General features: G+C 45.1%; 1 protein-coding gene across 3 annotated transcripts in view; it reads left to right on the top strand.

Annotated features, from left to right (window-relative positions):
* Positions 1 to 18883, top strand: part of LOC144762473 (adhesion G protein-coupled receptor F5-like) — a 1325307-nt gene that overhangs the window by 473447 nt on the left and 832977 nt on the right. For all 3 annotated transcript variants that reach the window (XM_078647685.1, XM_078647687.1, XM_078647686.1), the window contains one exon: positions 10989 to 11040. In XM_078647685.1, the coding sequence (XP_078503811.1) occupies positions 10989 to 11040 (52 nt within the window). The remainder of the gene's footprint in view (positions 1 to 10988; positions 11041 to 18883) is intronic.

Genomic DNA, 18883 nt, shown 5'->3' with positions numbered 1-18883 from the left:
TCTGAAGTTTTGCTGTGGTTCCTGCGTAGAGGGCGTTCCAGTAGTCCAACCGGCTGGTGACGAGGGCTTGGGTGACGGTTCTTCTTGTTTCGGTGGGGATCAATCTGAATATCTTTCGGAGCATGCGCAGGGTGTTGAAGCATGAGAATGAGATGGCGTTGACTTGTTTGGACAGTGTGAGCGTGGAGTCCAAGATGAATCCCAGGTTGCGTGCATGGTCTGTGGGTGTCGGTGCGGTGCCCAGCACGGTGAGCCACCAGGAGTCATTCCAGGCAGATGGGGATGGTCCCAGGATGAGGACTTCCGTCTTGTCCGAGTTCAGTTTCAGGCGGCTGAGCTTCATCCAGTTTGCGACGTCCCTCATTCGATCCTGGAGGTTGGTCTTGGCGGTGGCTGGGTATTTGGTGAGGGAGAGGATCAGCTGGGTGTCGTCGGCGTAGGAGATGACGTTGAGGTTGTATGCGCGGACGATGGCGGCGAGGGGGCTCATGTAGACATTGAAGAGAGTCGGGCTGAGCGAGGAGCCTTGGGGTACGCCGCAGATGATCTCGGTGGACGCAGACTGGAAGGGAGGGAGGCGGACTCTCTGGGTTCTGCCGGAGAGGAATGATGTGGCAGCGGTGCCCCGGCAGGGGTGCATACACGGGTGCTAGAACACCCCAGGGAGAAATAGGACCCCCTCTCATGAGGTGCAGATTGGAGCGGTGCTTACTTGGAGCCGCAGACACTTTAAACATGCCAGTTTCACAGTGGAATACCCTGCTAAATCAGTTTATATTGATGTAAGGCTGAAAAGGAATGATCACGAGTAAAATTAAGTGCCGCAATAATGCCGCTAAATTTCCACTTTTGTGCCTCTAAATTTCCACTTTTGTGCCGCTAAATTTGCAAATCTATGCCGCAATATCCTGGGGGGTCTGATTAGTTGTAATTCTAAGGAATCTAAAGGCAACGGGATTGGAGAGGCCAATGGACCAAGCATAATCATGGGAAAGGAGAGCTGGAATTGAACATCAAATATTAACATAAGATGCTTATGTATCAAATCCCAAAAGGATTGCAGAAGAGAACACTCACAAAACATATGTGGGAAATTACCAGCCGATAAACCATAACTCCAACATAGGTCATCCTCCTTTAGAGACAGGGAAAGCAAGCGAACTGGAGTCCAATGGAGGAGATTGATAGAAAAGAACTTATACTGAATTAAAGAAGGGGCAATTTTGTTACGCAGAGACAACTTCCCAAATAACTGCCAGGAATCTGGTGAAATATGTTGTTTAAGATCATGAGCAAAATGGCTCAACCATTTTTGTTGGGTAACAGTATGCTGGACAGAAGTATTGGAAGATAAAAATGTATAGATTTTGGAAGCTACATGACCAGTTCTAAGCCAAAATTGAAATAAGGTAACAGTAGGAGAATTGGGAACCAATCTTAGTTTAGCAAGAGCAACTTTAATTTTTAGAAAGGTGTAGAAGTCTAAGTTAGTGAGAGAAAATTGTTGAGCTAAGGAGGAGAAGGGTAACGGATCATTATTTGAATCATAAAGATGACGAACAAGCGAAATCCCTTTAGTAGCCCAATAAGACATCAACTTGTGATCAATAACAATTTTAATCTTAGAATTACGCCAAATTAAGGACCATCGTGATTTGTGAAGAGGAGTAGCAACTCTCTTGTCCACCAACCGAACTGCTGCAATGGTATCTAAATGATCGAACGAGAAAACGGAATAGATAAAGTAGAAGTGGTTAAAAACGAAGAAGGTGTCAAAGGGGCAGAAAGCTCCTGTTCAATTAACATCCAGGAAGGCATATGATCAGGACCCAAAGAAAACCAAAGAGCTCCTTGAGAGGCTAAAAAAGCAACTTGGTATTTCTCCCAATAAGGAAAATTACAACCCCCCATATCATAAGGCTTTCTCAAAAACTTGTAAGCAATTCTAGTTCTCTTGTCATTCCAGAGAAATTTAGAGGTAATGACATCCATATGTTATCAAAAAGAAGACACTGTTCCTGTAGCGGGGTTCAACAATGTCACCCTCGCATAGGGGTGCAAATAGTCACCCGTGCACAACCAAAGAAAATGTGAAAAAAGAGAAAAATAAGAGAAAAAGACATCCTAGGTTGATGTGACCCATTAGTGAAGTGGAACAAACACTATTGTCCTCTGTTTCATCTCATGAAAAAAAGAAGAGGATAATTTCACCGGGAGCATAGATGATACAAAATTAATGATAGGTGTTATCATCATTTTCAAAGTTTGGAGACGACCCCACCACGAAATATGTTTCGGAGACCAGGTGTCTAAAAGACGACGTACTTTGGTTATAGTCTGGGCTTCATTATACGCTGCAGTATCATAAAGGGTACCACAAAACCAGATCCCTAAATATTTAAGCTGTTTAGATTGCAACTTAAGACCTGCAGAACCCATATGCACTGGGAAACAATAAGCATTTAAGGGGAACATCTCTGTTTTGTGTCTATTAAGGGTATAACCCGAAACCTTACAAAAAAGAGAGATGGTGTCGGTAATGGCGGGAATGGCCAATACTATGTCATCAGAGAAAATAAGAACATCGTCCGCATAGGCAGCTGTCTTCATACAATGGTAGCCGAAATTAAAACCTTTAATGTCTGGGTGGAGATCAATCAATCTGAGGAGCGGGTCGATAGATAATAAAAACAAAAGCAGGGATAAAGGACAGCCTTGTCTGGTGCCTTGGCAAAGGTTAAAAAAAGACAACGTAGCCCCATTTACTCTAATGTTGGATCTAGGTTGAGCATAGAGGGACATAACCATATGAACAAAAGAGTCCCCAAGGTTATGCGCATATAGAACAGCACGCAAAAAAGGCCAAGAGACCTTGTCAAAGGCCTTTTCGGCGTCAAGGGCCAAAGCTGCAGCCGGAAGGTTAGAACGTTTAGCTGAACCCAGAATATGGCAAAAGGTACGAATGTTGTCCCTGGCAAGTCTACCCTTGACAAACCCCGTCTGAGATGGGTGGACAAGCTTAGGAATATAAGACTCCAAGCGCCTGGCCAGAATCTTGGCAAAAATCTTAGCCTCCATATTAAGAAGGGAAATAGGACGGGAATTCTTGGGATCGGATTGATCCTTACCCTCTTTTGGAATCACCACAATAGTGGCGTCAGCTGCCGAACCCGAAACTGACCCCCCTTGAATAAAGGCCTCAAAAACTGACTTAAGGCGAGGAACAACAGAAGGAAGAAAGGTCTTATAAAACAAAATGGGGAAACCATCACGAACGGGAGCTTTCCCAGACCGCGTAGCTTTGATTGCAGCAATAATTTCCTCAGAAGTAATCGAGCTACCCAATTTGCTACTATCCTCCACAGACACAGATTGTATAGGAATTGTCCCAAAAAATTATTGACATTGGGAAAAAGATGCCTGATTAGTGGGAGTATAGAGCTTACTGTAAAAATCTCGGAATACATCAAGAATCTCCGTGGTTTGAAATTTTTTGATACCAGAGCTATCATTGATAGAGGAAATCTGAGAGGAGTGAAAAGAAGATTCCTGAAACTTTAACGTAGTCGCCAAAATTTTACCTGCTCGGTTTTTTAAAAGTAGCCGTTTAGATTTCTGAGCTTGTACCCCTATATGAGCTCTCTTGGTAACAATAGTGTTGTAGGAATACTTTAAATTCTTAATGGTCTGTAAGCATTTGGTGTCCTTAGAATTGCGATAGAGAGATTCTTGATTTTTGATTTCATCGGCTAAATCAGCAAGTTCCTTTATGATGGCAGCATTTCTTGTCGCCATACGCTTAATAATGTGACCGCGAAGAGTGCATTTATAATCATCCCACAAGACTATTGGAGAAGAAACAGAGCCTTCATTATCAGCGAAAAAGGTATCAATTTCTTTAGAAATGGCCAAAATTTGAGAATCATCATGCAAAAGCTCAGTATTTATTTTTCAAGAGCGAGGATGCGATTTAGGAGCAAAGGACAAAAGTGTAAAGGAAACAGCCACGTGATCAGACAAGAATAAAATGAATGTACGGGGAAGAGGAAGACTGTACAAGAGAGGAATGTACCAAAAGATAGTCAATACGAGAGAAACTAGAATGGGGAGAAGAATAGAAAGAAAAGTCGCTACCTATAGGATTATGAAGACGCCAAATATCTTGAAGATGAGTAAAGGAACACATATTTGTCATCTGCTTATGAGCTTTAGGAGGACGGAAGCTAAACGCAGAACTTCTATCTAACAAGGGATCCATTGGTAAATTGAAATCACCACCCACAATTAGATTACCTTTATGCGGTGTGTCAGCTAATGTTTTAGTAATTGTTCACCAAAATGAGGGGTCATCAATGTTTGGAGCATAGATATTCATAACATAAAGATCATCCGTACCATCAGAGAACTTGGATAGTAACCATCTACCCTCCGAATAATGTTCAGTAGAGATCACAGATAGACCACAATTCTTAGAAATTAACGTTATCACACCATTCTTTTTGCCCAAGGCCTCCGAACAAACAACGTCAAGAACCCAATCCTTCTTCAAAAACAAGGCCTCCTTGGAGGAGACTTTCGTTTCTTGTAAAAGTATCAAATCTGAAGATAAGGATTTACAGTAATCCAGAATTTTTGATGTTTTCACCGGATGATTAAATCCTCTAACATTAAGGGACAACACATTCAAACCCGGCATACTCCTACCAGAAAAGATAAATCATAATACGTAGATAACAGAAAAGAGAAAACAACAACAACAGAAGACCACCAACGTCGTATGACAAACAACACAAAAGGAGACCCCCAACAAGAAATTCGTGAAGAGAAGTAAGACGGGAGAAAGGAGAAAAGTGAAAGAACTATTCGATGATCCAAGAAGAGAAAGAGAAAGAAGGGGAAGGGAGAGAAAAGAAAAAGAGAAGGAGGGATAGAGGCACCAGAAAGGAATAGAGAGAAAAAAGAAAAAGACCCACCAGGGGAGGTCTATAAACTCATACCTGGGGAGACATGGAAGTGGGAAGCAAGAGGGATGCCGGGACACATACAATAGTAAAAGTAGCAACGCTAACCCAGACAGAAAGGAAAGAAATAGGCCAAAAAAAGATAAAGTAACCAGAGCGATGGAAGAACTCAGAATGGGGTAGAAGAAAAGAAAAGCTGTAAGAAGTCTCTAAGTCAAAACATAACCAGGAGCATAAGGGTGCATCATACAATAAGATAAATACCTAATGAAGAATTATGAGCAAACAGTAGTGCTAAAAGAATTTAATCAACAAAGTAAACAAGCAAAGTATCCCTAAGGATTAAACAACATCTTATATAGGTAGCATACATACGATATATGCAAACTTAATGTATTAGAAATATTATAGGAGAAACATCATAGATAAAAAGGAAAAACAACCGAACAACACAAAGCAAGATAAGGGAAGATAAATACTGAACTTCATGTATATGGCATAAACAATTAGTAAAATAAGAAACATAGCAATTGCGGAATGAATTCAATAAAAATATTGTAATAAAAAAAAACATCATGAATCAATATGAAACAATAGTAGTAGGAAATAGGAGGTCATCGGAGATAATGAGTAAAGCATGTGGAGAAAGCGCACAGTGAGGTCATAAATGAATGAAACATAAGGTATCGGAAAGAATGGAAGTATAGCAGCAAAACTAACAAAACAACGCAAATTAGAACGAACAAAAGACAATGGAACAGAACATGCTGACTAATAAGAATAAAACGACCAAAATACATGAACCGAGCATAGATAAAAACCTGTTGCGGTACAGGAAACATGAGAGCCGAACGAAGCAGAAACAATTATGATATACGAAAAGACATATATGACCCGAAAGGTGAAAGGAGGTAGAATAAACATTCTCAATCTGAAGAAAAAAGAAAGATAGAAAGAGAAAGTAGAAAGACTAATTACACCAGTAAACAAAGGACCAATGACAAAGGCTGGATGAACGGAACGCAAACAGAACAACCAGGGAATAAGAGCAACATCAGAGAAAAAAGCAGAAAGAGCGATAAAGGCCAATGCAGCAATATAACGCGGAGAGGAAAAACAAACGGACAGGAAATACAAAATGAACAGCAAACTACTGAACATCTACAGAAAAACTACGGGGGGAGCCATAGTCAACATGTAACACTAAAAAGTGACACATGTCAGACGGAAAAATGTAAAATCACATAAAAAATATAAAAAAAGAATCAAGATCCAGAAGGAACTAGAGCAGGCGACGAATCCATCTGTGATTCAGATTGATTATCAAGAAAAGAGGAAAGATCAGCAGGTTCATCAAAAATTCTATAGCGGCCCTTGAATGTGATACGAAATTTGGAAGGACCAGCAAAAGAGAAAGGGATGTTCATGTCCAGCAGACACTTCCGCAGATTGAGGAAACCCTTTCTACGAATCACAGTATCTCTCGCAAAGTCTTGCGAAATAGAAATGCGATGGCCCTCCCAAGTCACAGATTTAACCTTCCTCATATGAGCCAAAATTTGCTCTGAATGTTGGTAAGCAATGGCTTGAAGATTACCGCTCTTGGGCTTGTAGAAGATTTAGACCTGAAGGAGGGGACACGATGAGCCCTCTCAATCTCAAAGTCTATCAGAAATGAAATTTGCAAGGTAGAAGGAAGCCATTGGGAGATAAAGTCAATCATCGAAGAAGCTGACTTCTCTGCGTCTTTAGGAAGACCAAAAATTCATAGGTTACTTCTCCTGTTACGATCCTCCTGCTCCGTAAGGTCTCTCCTCAAAGCCGCCATTGAACGATCCATTTGTTGAAGAGACCGTGAGTGTTGGTGCGCAGTATCTTCCACACCACTAATGCGGGATTCCGCAGCAGTGACCCTAACAGATAATGCCTTAAAGTCATACCTGATAGCCGCTACCTCCACTTGTAAAAGGTCAGTATTAGTGTTAGTAGATTGTGCAATATCATGAACCGCATTGAGACGCGTCAAAATAGTATCTAATGTGGCATTAGAATCCTTCTGAGAAGATTCCGGAGTAGGAGAGTGCTGCTTGGACCTCTTAAGAGCACCTTTAGAGTCCTTGGTAGTAGAAGGAGCGCCCATGTTGTCCGCCATAAGCACAGCCCACGTTGAAAACACCAACACTGTGTCTGAAGAACTATGCGCAGAGAGAGAATTCAACAGGTGTAATCAAGGTAAGAAAAAAGACAAGTCTCAAAGGCTCCTTGTTAGCAGTAAATGTGAGAGCAGCAAACGTTGACCAATGGCCGTAGAAGTAGAACACAAAATGGCGATTTAAGCTCCAATGGTTAGAAGAAATACCACAAAAAAGAATCCTGAAGTATTCAAAAATACAGAATTCCAGACATCCAGTAACCTCGCAATCAGGTTGACCACCAGAACATCAATCCAAAGTAGGCAAAAAAAGAGAAGCAAAACATCAGGAGGTCCACTGATGAATATATGAGGCACATCAAGCAGAAAAAAATCATGAAAAATATCTGCCAGCAATAAAAAACGCCAAATTGAAAGTGAGAATAATGTATATTGAATATATTAGGAAATGTCACCTCACTTCAGTAGAAACAACAGCTCCCAAAATGCGCCACTGCACCTGAGGTAACAATCACGAGCGACGCCACACAGGAAACAAAATGGCGGCTGCATGAAAAAACCAGTGAGCCGAGCTTCAAAGTAGCAGAAAGGAAGACTCCCGCCATTCGCAGTGACAGCAGCGCATCTCCTCACGATCCTGGCGCATTCCGATGAAGTTTGCGCTGTTCGGGAACAAACGCGATGCCGATAGGGCTCTCACAGACGTCCCGGCAACCGCTGTCCTCCCGGAGCTAAAGCGCCAGCCGCCATCTCAGAGCGGCGCGCAAGCCACGCCCCTTGTAAATTATATTTTAACATTTTCTTTATTGCACGTTAGAATAGTTAAACCACCCAAACCCCATCCCACCCCAAAAGAACACATTTGCAATGTTTGTTGTGACTGACTTTGAAATAATTTCTCCAAACTCCAAAAATACTTATCAACCATAACCAAACACGTTCGAAGGCAGTGATTAAGTGTGTGGGGTATATCCCCCACCCCCTCGTAGGAATGGCAGTAGAAACAGCTGCAAGCTGTGTGCAATAATGATTTTGAAATGTAAGTAATAAATGTTCTTTTTTTATGTGTAAAATAACATTGTTTCTTTTTCATTTGATTGACGAACAAATGATTCAGCGCTGTCTTCATCATTCTTGTATTGTTCATTGTTTTCTTAGCTTGTTGATTTAGAATAACAAGATTATATTTGGATATTTGTTTTAGTAAGTATTTTAAAACTGCGAAATAAAATGTGCGTAATATCTTTAAGCCTTGTTTATACGGTTATTCTGTTCATATAGGCCTGGGGGAACATGCAGAATAAAAGTAACCTCTTCACCTACAAGTGCACAAAAGTCTACCTTTGTCAGCCCGAATAAAGCCAGGAGTCTTCACATTATTTGTGCCTCTAATTTGTCAGAGATAAAATCTAAAGGGCATGAGTTTACCGCCTACTCTAGTTCTTCAACAACTTGGTGTATCTCATAGAAGGATTGTCTGAATCCAGAACTAGGGAACAGAATGTCAAATAATCAATCAGTCTCAGAAATGTGCCTGGACAGTCTCATGTTCAAAGGAGGAGGTCGTGATCAGATGTCTCTTAGCAGACACAACGTAAGCAGGATAACAGGATACAGATAATTATATGGGTCGGTTGCTGCCGACATAAAAGGTTCCTGGTTAACACATTGTGCCACTGCAGGTGAACAGTTCTCTGCAAGGAAGGTCAGCATAGGAGAAGGCAGATTCAGTTATTCCACATTCAGTTATCACTATTTCCCATAAAGATACTGCAGTTTCTGATTTCACTTGCCAGTCCATAGGCAGTATCAGCATATTAGACAGCACATGACTGATTGACTAGTGCTAGGTAGTCATTTTATGTTTTTGACACTTTGCAATTTGATGATATGGATGATAATAATAAACGGATTACTCAAAAAATCTCAACTATTCCAATGCAGGGCTTGGTTAGCATTTCCATTCCTCTCTTTCCCTTTGCATTCTGTTGTTTATGCGCCTGCATTTATAATGGCAAAATCAAAAGCATAACCATCAGAAGGCAGTGATTAAACTGACGCTGGATATGTTGCTCAAGACTTGCTTGTAGGGCCAGGAGAGCTGTCTATCACCAAAGCCTTAAATACGTCACCTGTGAGTTACACTCTCATATCTCAGCAACTATTTTATGCAGCTTTAATTGTGTTGTGCTGTCTTTTTTGACCGTTGAGCCTTTGCTCACAGCAATATCCAGAACAGTCTAACTTCCCATGAAACATTTGTCTTGATCCGGACAGCAAACCAGAATTCCAAGCACTATAGATTTTCTTTGACTGTCTGCAATTAATATGCAATTTTTAGGGGATTTGCAACATTTCCAGGTGTATGCATGGAAATCCAAATAAATCATGAATGTCCAAGCTTACTTCTAATGCCGTACAAGTAGTCCTGAGGATTGGAAACAGGCAGGCATTCTAGAGGAGTAGATATGGTTAGATCTCGGTGATCTTTCTCATTCAAACCGGGAACCGGCCGCATTTCTAGGTGATTGTGTGATTTTGGTGGTGGCTAAATTTGCTAAAAGCCGATATCACCAGCTAATGTTTATAAAAATATATTAATTCTTGGTTACGGTCCAAGTGGTAAAGGTGAGCCGAACAAGGATTTGTATAGGTTCAGATTGCACAAACTCACAAATGCCAGCTGCTGTGACCCCACTGCACTGGAATGGAATGTCAAAATAAAGGCAGAAGATAGTTAATTCTTTATGCCTATGCAGCTATGAACAAAACACAAATGGAATGTGTTACACGGCTACAAGTGGATCTTGAGAAATAACAATAACAGACCTATCCAGGCTCGGCTTAAGATGGCACATAGACTGCTTGGGATAGGGAGGTATTCATATGGTTGCTTATATCTTGAGTGAATAAACCGGAATTGTCATTAAGAAAAGATAGGTTGTCTCTTACGCTGTAATTGTATGCACATTCTGTTGTGTACTGCCTGAGTTAGCGGTGGTGGGTTTGAAGGGGTAGAAGAGAGCACATGAACAGCCAAGTGAGAGCCTGAATTGTAGGGAAATTGATTGATAAATAACAATTACTATTCTGTGCGGCATGAAGTGTAATAATTTGGGACAAAAATAGGTCAGCGAATACTCTGTATATGGGATGATCTAGGAGCAGAACTTACATGTCCACTTCTGGAGTATTCACAACCTTCTCAATAGCCTCCTGCAGCCTCTCCCTTAAGTTCTCAGCTCTATCGTTGCATTTCTGTGAATTGAGATTTAGAGTTTCAGATGGGAAATTTAGTTTAATTGTGCACCTGTTCGACACTGGTGCAAATGTTGTGAGTGGAGCGCAATGTTTCTACCCCATCATCCTTTCCTCCACTTGCAACTAAGTTTCATAGTTTTTTAATGCTCATGGCCCAAATTCAAATTAGACTTTCTTAAAACCCAGATCTCTCTGAGAGGTTTGCCAAAACATCTAGGTCATATTTGCAAGGAGCAGGTCGTGAGTCAGATGTGTATTAGCAGACACAACATAGGCAGGATAACAGACACAGATAATTCTATGGGTTGGTTCTTGGAGACATTAAAGGTTCCAGGTTGACACATTGTCCCACTGCAGGTGAACAGTGCTCTGCAAGAAAGGTCAACATAGGAGAAGGCAGATGCAGGCATTACAGATTTCACTTATCAGTCTGTAAGCAGTATCAGAAAATTTGTCAGCACAGGATGAATTGACTAGTGCTAGGTATTCCTTTTATGTTTTGGCACTTGATAATGTAATGACATTGGTGTGATAATACAATGCAGCATAGACCAGAATTCTCAACAACTCAGAATGAGCAAAAAACTAACCTAGAACTATTCTTTCTATTTTAGACACACTCCGAAGTGGTTCACAGTTCCTTCAAAAGTAGATGGAAACGTGAAGGTGAGTAAATACAAGCTAACTATATAACACAACCTTTAATTTCGAGTTATTTGTTAAATTAGGAGCATTTAAAATTTAAGAAAAGTTTATTTACACATATATCGACACATTTTCTCGCATCTCCCTCGAATGGAACCAAATTACTCAATGCTCAGTTTGTTTAAAAAAAGAAAGGAATTATTGCAGTTTCTAAAAGTTTGTATTAGCAACCCTAAGATAGTGCAGCCGTATGCCAGGGTTTTAGAAAATAGAAGGCTGCCAAGTCTTGATTCACTTCATACCTCTTCCCTCCACCACCCTACACATCATGTCTCTTTATTTCCCTGGGACTTTTAACGCCTAAATTGGCATTTGCTGTCCTTGCAGTGTGGCCAATAGTAGTCTTGCGCATGTGTGCTCTGGAATGCATGTCCGAAGCATGCATGTGTTTCACATACCTGGCATCCTATTAATCTGGTGGTTGCTTCCCAGTATTTTAGGTAAACTACATTTCTTCATAAGCCTGCCACACTTCTTATGGAAGTCCTCCAAAGGGATAACTTACAGACATCGGGATACATCCAATGAGATGACTGTTCTACCATAATTGTGTGGGAGTAGCTGTAGCGCATTCATAGGTGCTATACCTGATTTGTATTTTTTAAAGATCTAGTTTGATCATTATCTTGTAATCTACCAGTAAAAGTAGCTGCAAATAACAAGAATGCTTTTTTATAGACTTTTAAAGATATCGATCACCTATTTTAATTATGAGCATTATTAGGCAAAAATGTAAAAGAAAACAATTTTCTACTAAAATGTTATAATTTTGTGTAGATTTCTTTTTGGCTCCATTAGCAGTCGATACATAATTGAGGCAATTCATAAATAGGCAGTTCAACTGCAGATGAGCCCAAATAATTTTTCAGAACCTCCGTTATTACCTTTCCCTTATTCAGCCCCTAATTGTTGTTTGCTTCAATGGAACCAACAGGACTAATACACCTCATAGCACTCAATTGCAGCAGCAGCCTGTCCTTAAAGGTGGAGGGGCCATGCCCCACACCTTTTAAACATAAAGTGTGTCTGTCAGGTTGAGCAAAGGTCAACCTGAGACACACTTTTTGTTTTGGTCAGACAGCCAGGAGCTAGACATGTGCTACATGGGTAGGCTCCTTGCTACCTGAGCTGATCTATGCTGGGCTGAGGATGTCACAGCTCCTGTGGGCGTGACCTCCTCAGCTTGGCAGAGGTCCTTGAAGCCTCCTCCTCGTGACGAGGTGGCTGTCAGTGATCGCTTCGTACCTGGGTGCTTCAGTTTTATTCCCTGGATTGCCCAGGGTCTTGTGTCTTTCACTGACACTTCGTCACACAGTGGGTGGAGTTAGCAGTCTCTCTCACTCTATCCTACCTTGTGACAATGCAGGTTCTTCTGCCTCCCCTGATTGACTGAATTTAAGTAAATGAGGGGAGGCAGCAATCCCAACCCTCCTGACACCTTCAAAACACTGGTATTGTGTTTTTATTGACTGTTTGGTGCATGCTTGTATGTATGAATGTATGTGTATTTGTGTTGAAAAACGAGGCAGTATCTGTGAGGCCTGCACAAACAACATGACTAGATTTGTCCTTCACTGGGAACCAAACACCAATTGTAGCGCCTGACTCTCAGAGGGTAGCGTTACAGAGCAGTCTGAGGCTTACTCACGGGAGGTGGTGTGGGCTAGTAACGGCCATTACAGGTGCGCAGCAATAACAATAACACTCAATAATTGATTGTCCAGTCTGTACTTTGCTTTATAAAAAGGTAGGAGTACATTTATTAAACACACACACTACTCAATACTAAGCACCAATTTACAAATATTCATAAGCTGTTGGAATTACTTGGTCACATTGCATAACATCTCCACCACTCCCGCAGGGGGGTGGGGCCTAGTACCACCACTCCCATGAATGCACAACATCTTGCCCCCAAATGCAGTTAGTTGCACATAACCTGGAACGAAGGCCCGGTGTGCTTGCACCATCCCAGTGGCGACTCGCCCCATTACCTCAACAAGCATTTTAGAATAGGTATACCTGCCCTGGTGACACACAACCCTGACTGAGCATTGCTACTAACCATGAAGTATACACCCCTACATCTTAAGGGCCAGCAGTCTCGGTTCTTCACCTAAGCGCAGCAACAAGAATACATATGTAAGCATCACTTTAGAATGACAGTACTCAACACATTTGGGTATCATTAGAATGCATTGTAATTACAGCCCCTAAAGGCATCACAGATTAAATCGGTTACGCATATACAGCCAGACACCCTAGCAGGAATGTCTGGCAACATAACCACACTTTGCTTATGACATCACCTTATGCAGGTACTTCACATTACACATGTGACCTTCAATCCCTCTAAAAGAAATAGCCTCAGTAAGTGCATTACTGGTGCAATTACACCTCTTCACCTCCAGGGGATGCTTTCTTCAGACATTCCCAACTCAGCTCTTCACCCCTTAATCCACTTTTCGGTACACCCCCAGCTGTAGAACAAACGTTCCAGTCTAGAAGGTGTTAGAATGCTGGATCAGCCCTTGAGGGATTATCCTTTTCAAGTCCCCAGGAGTCTTAGGGAGGGACTTCCATTTTCGTGCTGGGGGAGACTGCGCTTCTCCAGCAGCTCCCCCTGCACCTTTGCACACATATGGTGGTGACCCCGTTCTCCTGGGGCCACCAGAAGCAGTGAAAACGCTGTGTTGCCCTTGCAGGCCGGTCCTGGCCTGTAAGAAATTATGGGAATTCCCGCATATTAGAGCAGTGGCTCTCCCGCTGCTTCGGGGAGAGCCGCGAAGTGGGCCTCCGGCCACGTCTGCCGCCCTTTGGAGGGTCCAGTCCCACCCAGACCCCCAGGTGAGTAAGATGGCTCGGGGAGCCCACCCCAGGCTGCTTATACAGATATTCGGGGGCCCGGTCCCACCCGGACCCCTGGCACCTGTCGCACTCCTGTTGGCGGGTCCCGGTCCCACCCGGGACTCCCGTCTGCTGAATGGTTGGAGGGAAGCATGGGGAGCCCACCCCCGGCTGCCCCCGCCAGCTCCACACCCGGCCAGCACCATCCCGTGCTGCTGCAGGAGCGCCTCTCTTCAGGTCTGCCCGCTCTGGCGGGCAGACATAGGAAATGCTGCTGGTCCTCCTGGACCTCGGGGGACTGGGACGGCACTCCCCCGCCTTCTCCCTCTCATCGGGGCCCGGGGATGGTGTCCTGGGCCCTCGCATCACACGGGGGCCTGGAGTTGGGGATCCCAGGCACCATGGGGGCCATCTTCACGGGGAGCGTGATCTTGCTCCCTGACTTGGTATCAGGGGTTGGGTCCCGGGCCCCAGGGCATCTTCTTCAGGGGCCAGGGTGGGCTCCTGGTGTCCCATGCTTGGCTTCAAGGGGAGCGCGACGGAACTCCCCAACTTTGCTTCAGGGCCCAGGAATGGGGTTCCAGGCCCCTTAAGACCTCTTTGCGGGGGCACAACGGCGCTACCCGCCCGCTTCCATCTTCGGCGGAGGCTAGGGTGTGCTCCTGGCCCCCCTGCAGGGCATTTTTCACGGGGAGCGCGACAGCTTCGCATCTGCTGGGGACAGCCACCGGGGACTTGACCCACCCAGGGGGCATCGTTGAGGCCGGCGGCGGAGCACCATGCGCTTTGTCGTAGGTCCACTGAGGGGTCAAAGGTTGTCTACCTTCTGGGGGGCATATCTCGGCCCCCAGGTGGCCGATTTTCACAATTTTCTTCTCTCCTTGCTCCTCTTGGCCGGTCCCAGCCCTAATAACACTCTCCTTCACCCTCCTGGTCTTAAGGAGGGTGCATTCAGCAGAGAGCTGTCTTCACTAGCTCCCTGCACCAGCTTTTCGCCTGGCTCTTCTCCGAGGCCTCTCTTCTCCCTGCGCAGAGGCCCCTGCTTCTGCGCACTGATCCTGGTCTCTTCTTCTGGCGCTGTTCAGGATCCTGGGATAGTCAGGGGTTTCCTCCTTCCAACTGCCCGTTGCGCAAGGCTCCAGCACCTTATGCCCCAGCAGACCACACCCCAGAAAGAGCTTCTCTTCCTGTGCAAGTTCTTTTAAGAAGTTGGTGGGGGGGGGGGCTGGCAGAAAGTCTCTGTTTGCCCTATCACACAGTGACACATCACTTCTCTGCCCCTGCTCCCTCCTTCCTGCCCAGGCCTCTGGGTTGGTTCAAGATGACGTCGCCCAGGGTCTCCTGCCACATGGTCTCTGAAAGCCCCTTCCCCCCCTCGCTGCCTTACCTCCCTGGTGCAGCATGGTGCCTGGCACCCAGTGATAGTTGCTGATGGATGAGCCTGTAGCCCCACCCATCTTCTCTTCGTGGAGAGGAGATCTTCACTCTGGGAAGAAGGGTCATCAATCCAGGTTACTGAGGTCAGCCCCCAGTTAGGGCCTGGTTATGACTGACTCAGAGAAATGTGACAGTTCTGGATGACCTAAAAGCAGTACAAATAGGACTTTGTACTCTGCAGAATACTTCTTCTCACACCCGTTACAGTGCACTTTAGTGCGTGTCTGGAATTTCTAGGCCTTAGGAATGTGAAACTAGCACATGTGCTCCCTTTCCCCATAAGAGAATATTGGAATACACACTGTAAAGCACACTGACTTTCCCTGGCATATTCCTTCCCACTGTATGAAACCTATTCCATGTCACCACTGCATTCTGCATAAGTCCTGCCACACCAGTTTATCTGCACCTGCTCTTTAGCTGCGCACACTAGGATCTCCCCTGCGCAGCCCCTACACGTGTGCACACGCATGTACACGTGTGTCTGCATGTAACCAGCCTGGTGTCCCTTAGTCCAGCTGCTGCGCAGTGGCTTGGTCAAGCCAGGGGGACACCAGTAAAATCCCCATGCAGTCTCTTTCATCCTGAGTTCACTGTGGGTGAGTCCCAACTTATAAGGCTCCCCCACAGTAAAAGCTCAAAAATTAGGTGCTCAAAATGCAAAAAATCTGGGCGGCCCATAGTGTCACAACCACCTACTAACAATTTGTGAGTGAGTGTTTTGAATGGGCATGTGTGTGTCTGCATATAAATGCATGTGTGTGTGTGTGAGGCACCCCGAAAACTCTATCTAAGTTGTATTTACCGGCCGTCACTGCTCATTTGTAAAAGGAAAGCCCAGAGCTGGATGAATACAATCCTACCTGTGTGGAACAAGAGGGCAGACCTAGTAAATCTGTAGATTATGTGTTCTGTTATGCAAGGAGAAACACATGTGAGTTTCCAGTCTTGCAACCTCCACGTCTTCTACATTCACATTCTCTAATGGACCCCTGAATGCATGTGACTTCCACTCAAGTTCGGAAGTTCAAGTTCGGAAATTTGTATAGCGCACTACTCACCCATAGGGTCTCAAGGCGCTTGAGGAGGGAGGAGGGGGGGGGGTACCTTACTTATCGAATATCCAAGTTTTAAGTTGCTTTCTGAAGGAAAGGTGGTTCTGTACAAGGCGGAGGTGGGTGGGGGGAGAATTCCAGGTTTTGGCCGCTAAGTAGGAGAAGGTTCTTCCCCCCATGGTAGATCTATAAATGCGCGGAATTGCGGCGAGGGCTTGATTGGATGATCGTAGTTGGCGAGTGGAGGTGTAGAAGGACAGTCGTGTGTTGAGACATTCGGGTCCTAGGTCGTAAAGGGCTTTGTGTGCGTGGGTGAGGAGACGGAACGTTATTCTCTTGTTGACGGGGAGCCAGTGGAGGTCTTTCAGGTGACCGGAGATGTGGGCTTGACGGGGGATGTCCAGTATGAGTCTGGCTGAGGCGTTTTGGATGCGTTGGAGTTTTTTCTGTAGTTTGGCTGTGGTTCCGGCGTAGAGGGTGTTTCCGTAGTCCAGTTGGCTTGTGACCAGTGCGTGAGTGATTGTCTTTCTTGTTTCGGTGGGGATCCAGCAGAAGATTTTTTTGAGCATGCGTAAGATGTTGAAGCATGATGATGAGACGGCGTTGACTTGTTTGGTCATCGAGAGGGAGGAGTCCAGGATGAAGCCCAGGTTACGTGCGTGGTCCGTAGGTATGGGTGCGGTTCCCAGGGCTGGTGGCCACCATGAGTCGTCCAAGGCGGAGGGGGATGATCCTAAGATGAGGACTTCCGTTTTGTCAGAGTTTAGTTTAAGACGGCTGTTCTTCATCCACTCGGCTACTTCTTTCATTCCTTCATGTAAGTTGGTTTTGGCGGTGTTAGGGTCTTTCGTGAGGGAGAGGATCAGCTGGGTGTCGTCTGCGTAGGAGATGATGTTGAGGTTGTGTTGGCGTGCGATGGATGCGAGGGGACTCATGTATACGTTGAAGAGGGTGGGGCTGAGTGATGATCCTTGTGGTACGCCACAGATGACTTCGGTGGCCTCCGATCTAAAAGGGGGGAGGCGGACTCTCTGGGTTCTTCCGGCGAGGAACGAGATGATCCAGTCCAATGCTTTTCCTTGAATTCCGATGTTGCTGAGGCGTTGTATTAGGGTGCTATGACAGACTGTGTCGAAGGCTGCGGAGAGGTCAAGTAGGATGAGGGCAGCTGTTTCCCCGTTGTCCAGTAGAGTTCGGATATCGTCAGTAGCTGCGATGAGTGCGGTTTCGGTGCTGTGTGTGACTCGGAAGCCGGACTGTGAGGGGTCGAGGGATTTGTTGGTTTCGAGGAAGGCGGCGAGCTGACTGTTGACGGCTTTCTCAATGACTTTGGCAGGGAATGGGAGGAGCGATATGGGGTGGTAGTTCTTTAGTTCAGTGGGGTCTGCTGTGGGTTTCTTCAGAAGGGCGCTGAGTTCCGCATGTTTCCAGCCTTCCGGGAAGGTGGCAGAGTTGAGGGAGCAGTTGATGTTGTCTCGGAGATGGGGTGCGATGATGGAGTCTGCTTTGTTGAAAATGTGGTGGGGACAAGGGTCAGTTGGCGATCCTGAGTGGATGGAGTTCATCAGGCGAATGGTGTCTTCAGTGGTGATTGGGTTCCAGGCGCAGAGGTTGTTAGAGGGGGGTGTTGGTTCGGAGGTGGGTGGAGTGGGCTGGTCCCCGGGCTGGTTTTCAAAGCTGTTATGTATGTCGGCGATTTTGTTGTAGAAGAAAGAGGCTAGGGAGTCGCAGAGGTCTTGGGAGGGAATGATGCCGTTGGTGCCGGCGGTGGGGTTGGTGAATTCTTTGACGATGTTGAATAGTTCCTTGCTGTTGTGGGTGTTGTTGTCAAGTTGATCCCTGAATGCTGATTTCTTGGTGGATCGGATCAGTTGGTTGTGTTTGCGGGTTGCGTTCTTGAAGGTGGTCAGGTTGTCAGTGGTTGAGTTTTTTCTCCAGGCATTCTCGAGAGTACAACAGGACTTCTTGGATTTCTTAAGGTCATCGTTGAACAAGGGGGCTTTTTTGTTACCTTGCTTGATTTGATGGTTTTTCAAGGGTGCTATTTCGTCTGCGCTGTGGGTGATCCATTGTGTGAGGTTGGTGGCTGCTTGGTTTGGGTCGGATGATTTGGCAGGAGGGTTTTGGTGAAGCGATGTGAAGAGCTGGTCGGTAGTAATTTTGTTCCAGTTTCTTCGGGGAATAGGTTGTGGGGAGTTGTGGGTCGAGGTCTTTTTGTAGTCGAAGTGAACGCAGCTGTGGTCCGTCCAGTGGAGAGCTGTGGTGTGATTGAAGGAGATGTGCTTGCTGGAGGTGAAGATTGGGTCAAGCGTGTGTCCGGCGTAGTGGGTGGGGGTGTCCCCAAGTTGTTCGAGTCCGAGGTTGGCCAAGTTGTCCAGAAGGGTGGCGGTGTTGGAATCGTTTTTCTTTTCCAGGTGATAGTTGAGGTCTCCCAGTAGAATGTAGTCTTCGGAGGGGAGGGCGTG

Source organism: Lissotriton helveticus, chromosome 6 (assembly GCF_964261635.1).
Source record: "Lissotriton helveticus chromosome 6, aLisHel1.1, whole genome shotgun sequence".
Lineage (NCBI taxonomy): Eukaryota > Metazoa > Chordata > Amphibia > Caudata > Salamandridae > Lissotriton > Lissotriton helveticus.
Note: the sequence above shows the minus strand (reverse complement) of the source record. Positions and strands in the feature narration are given on the sequence as shown.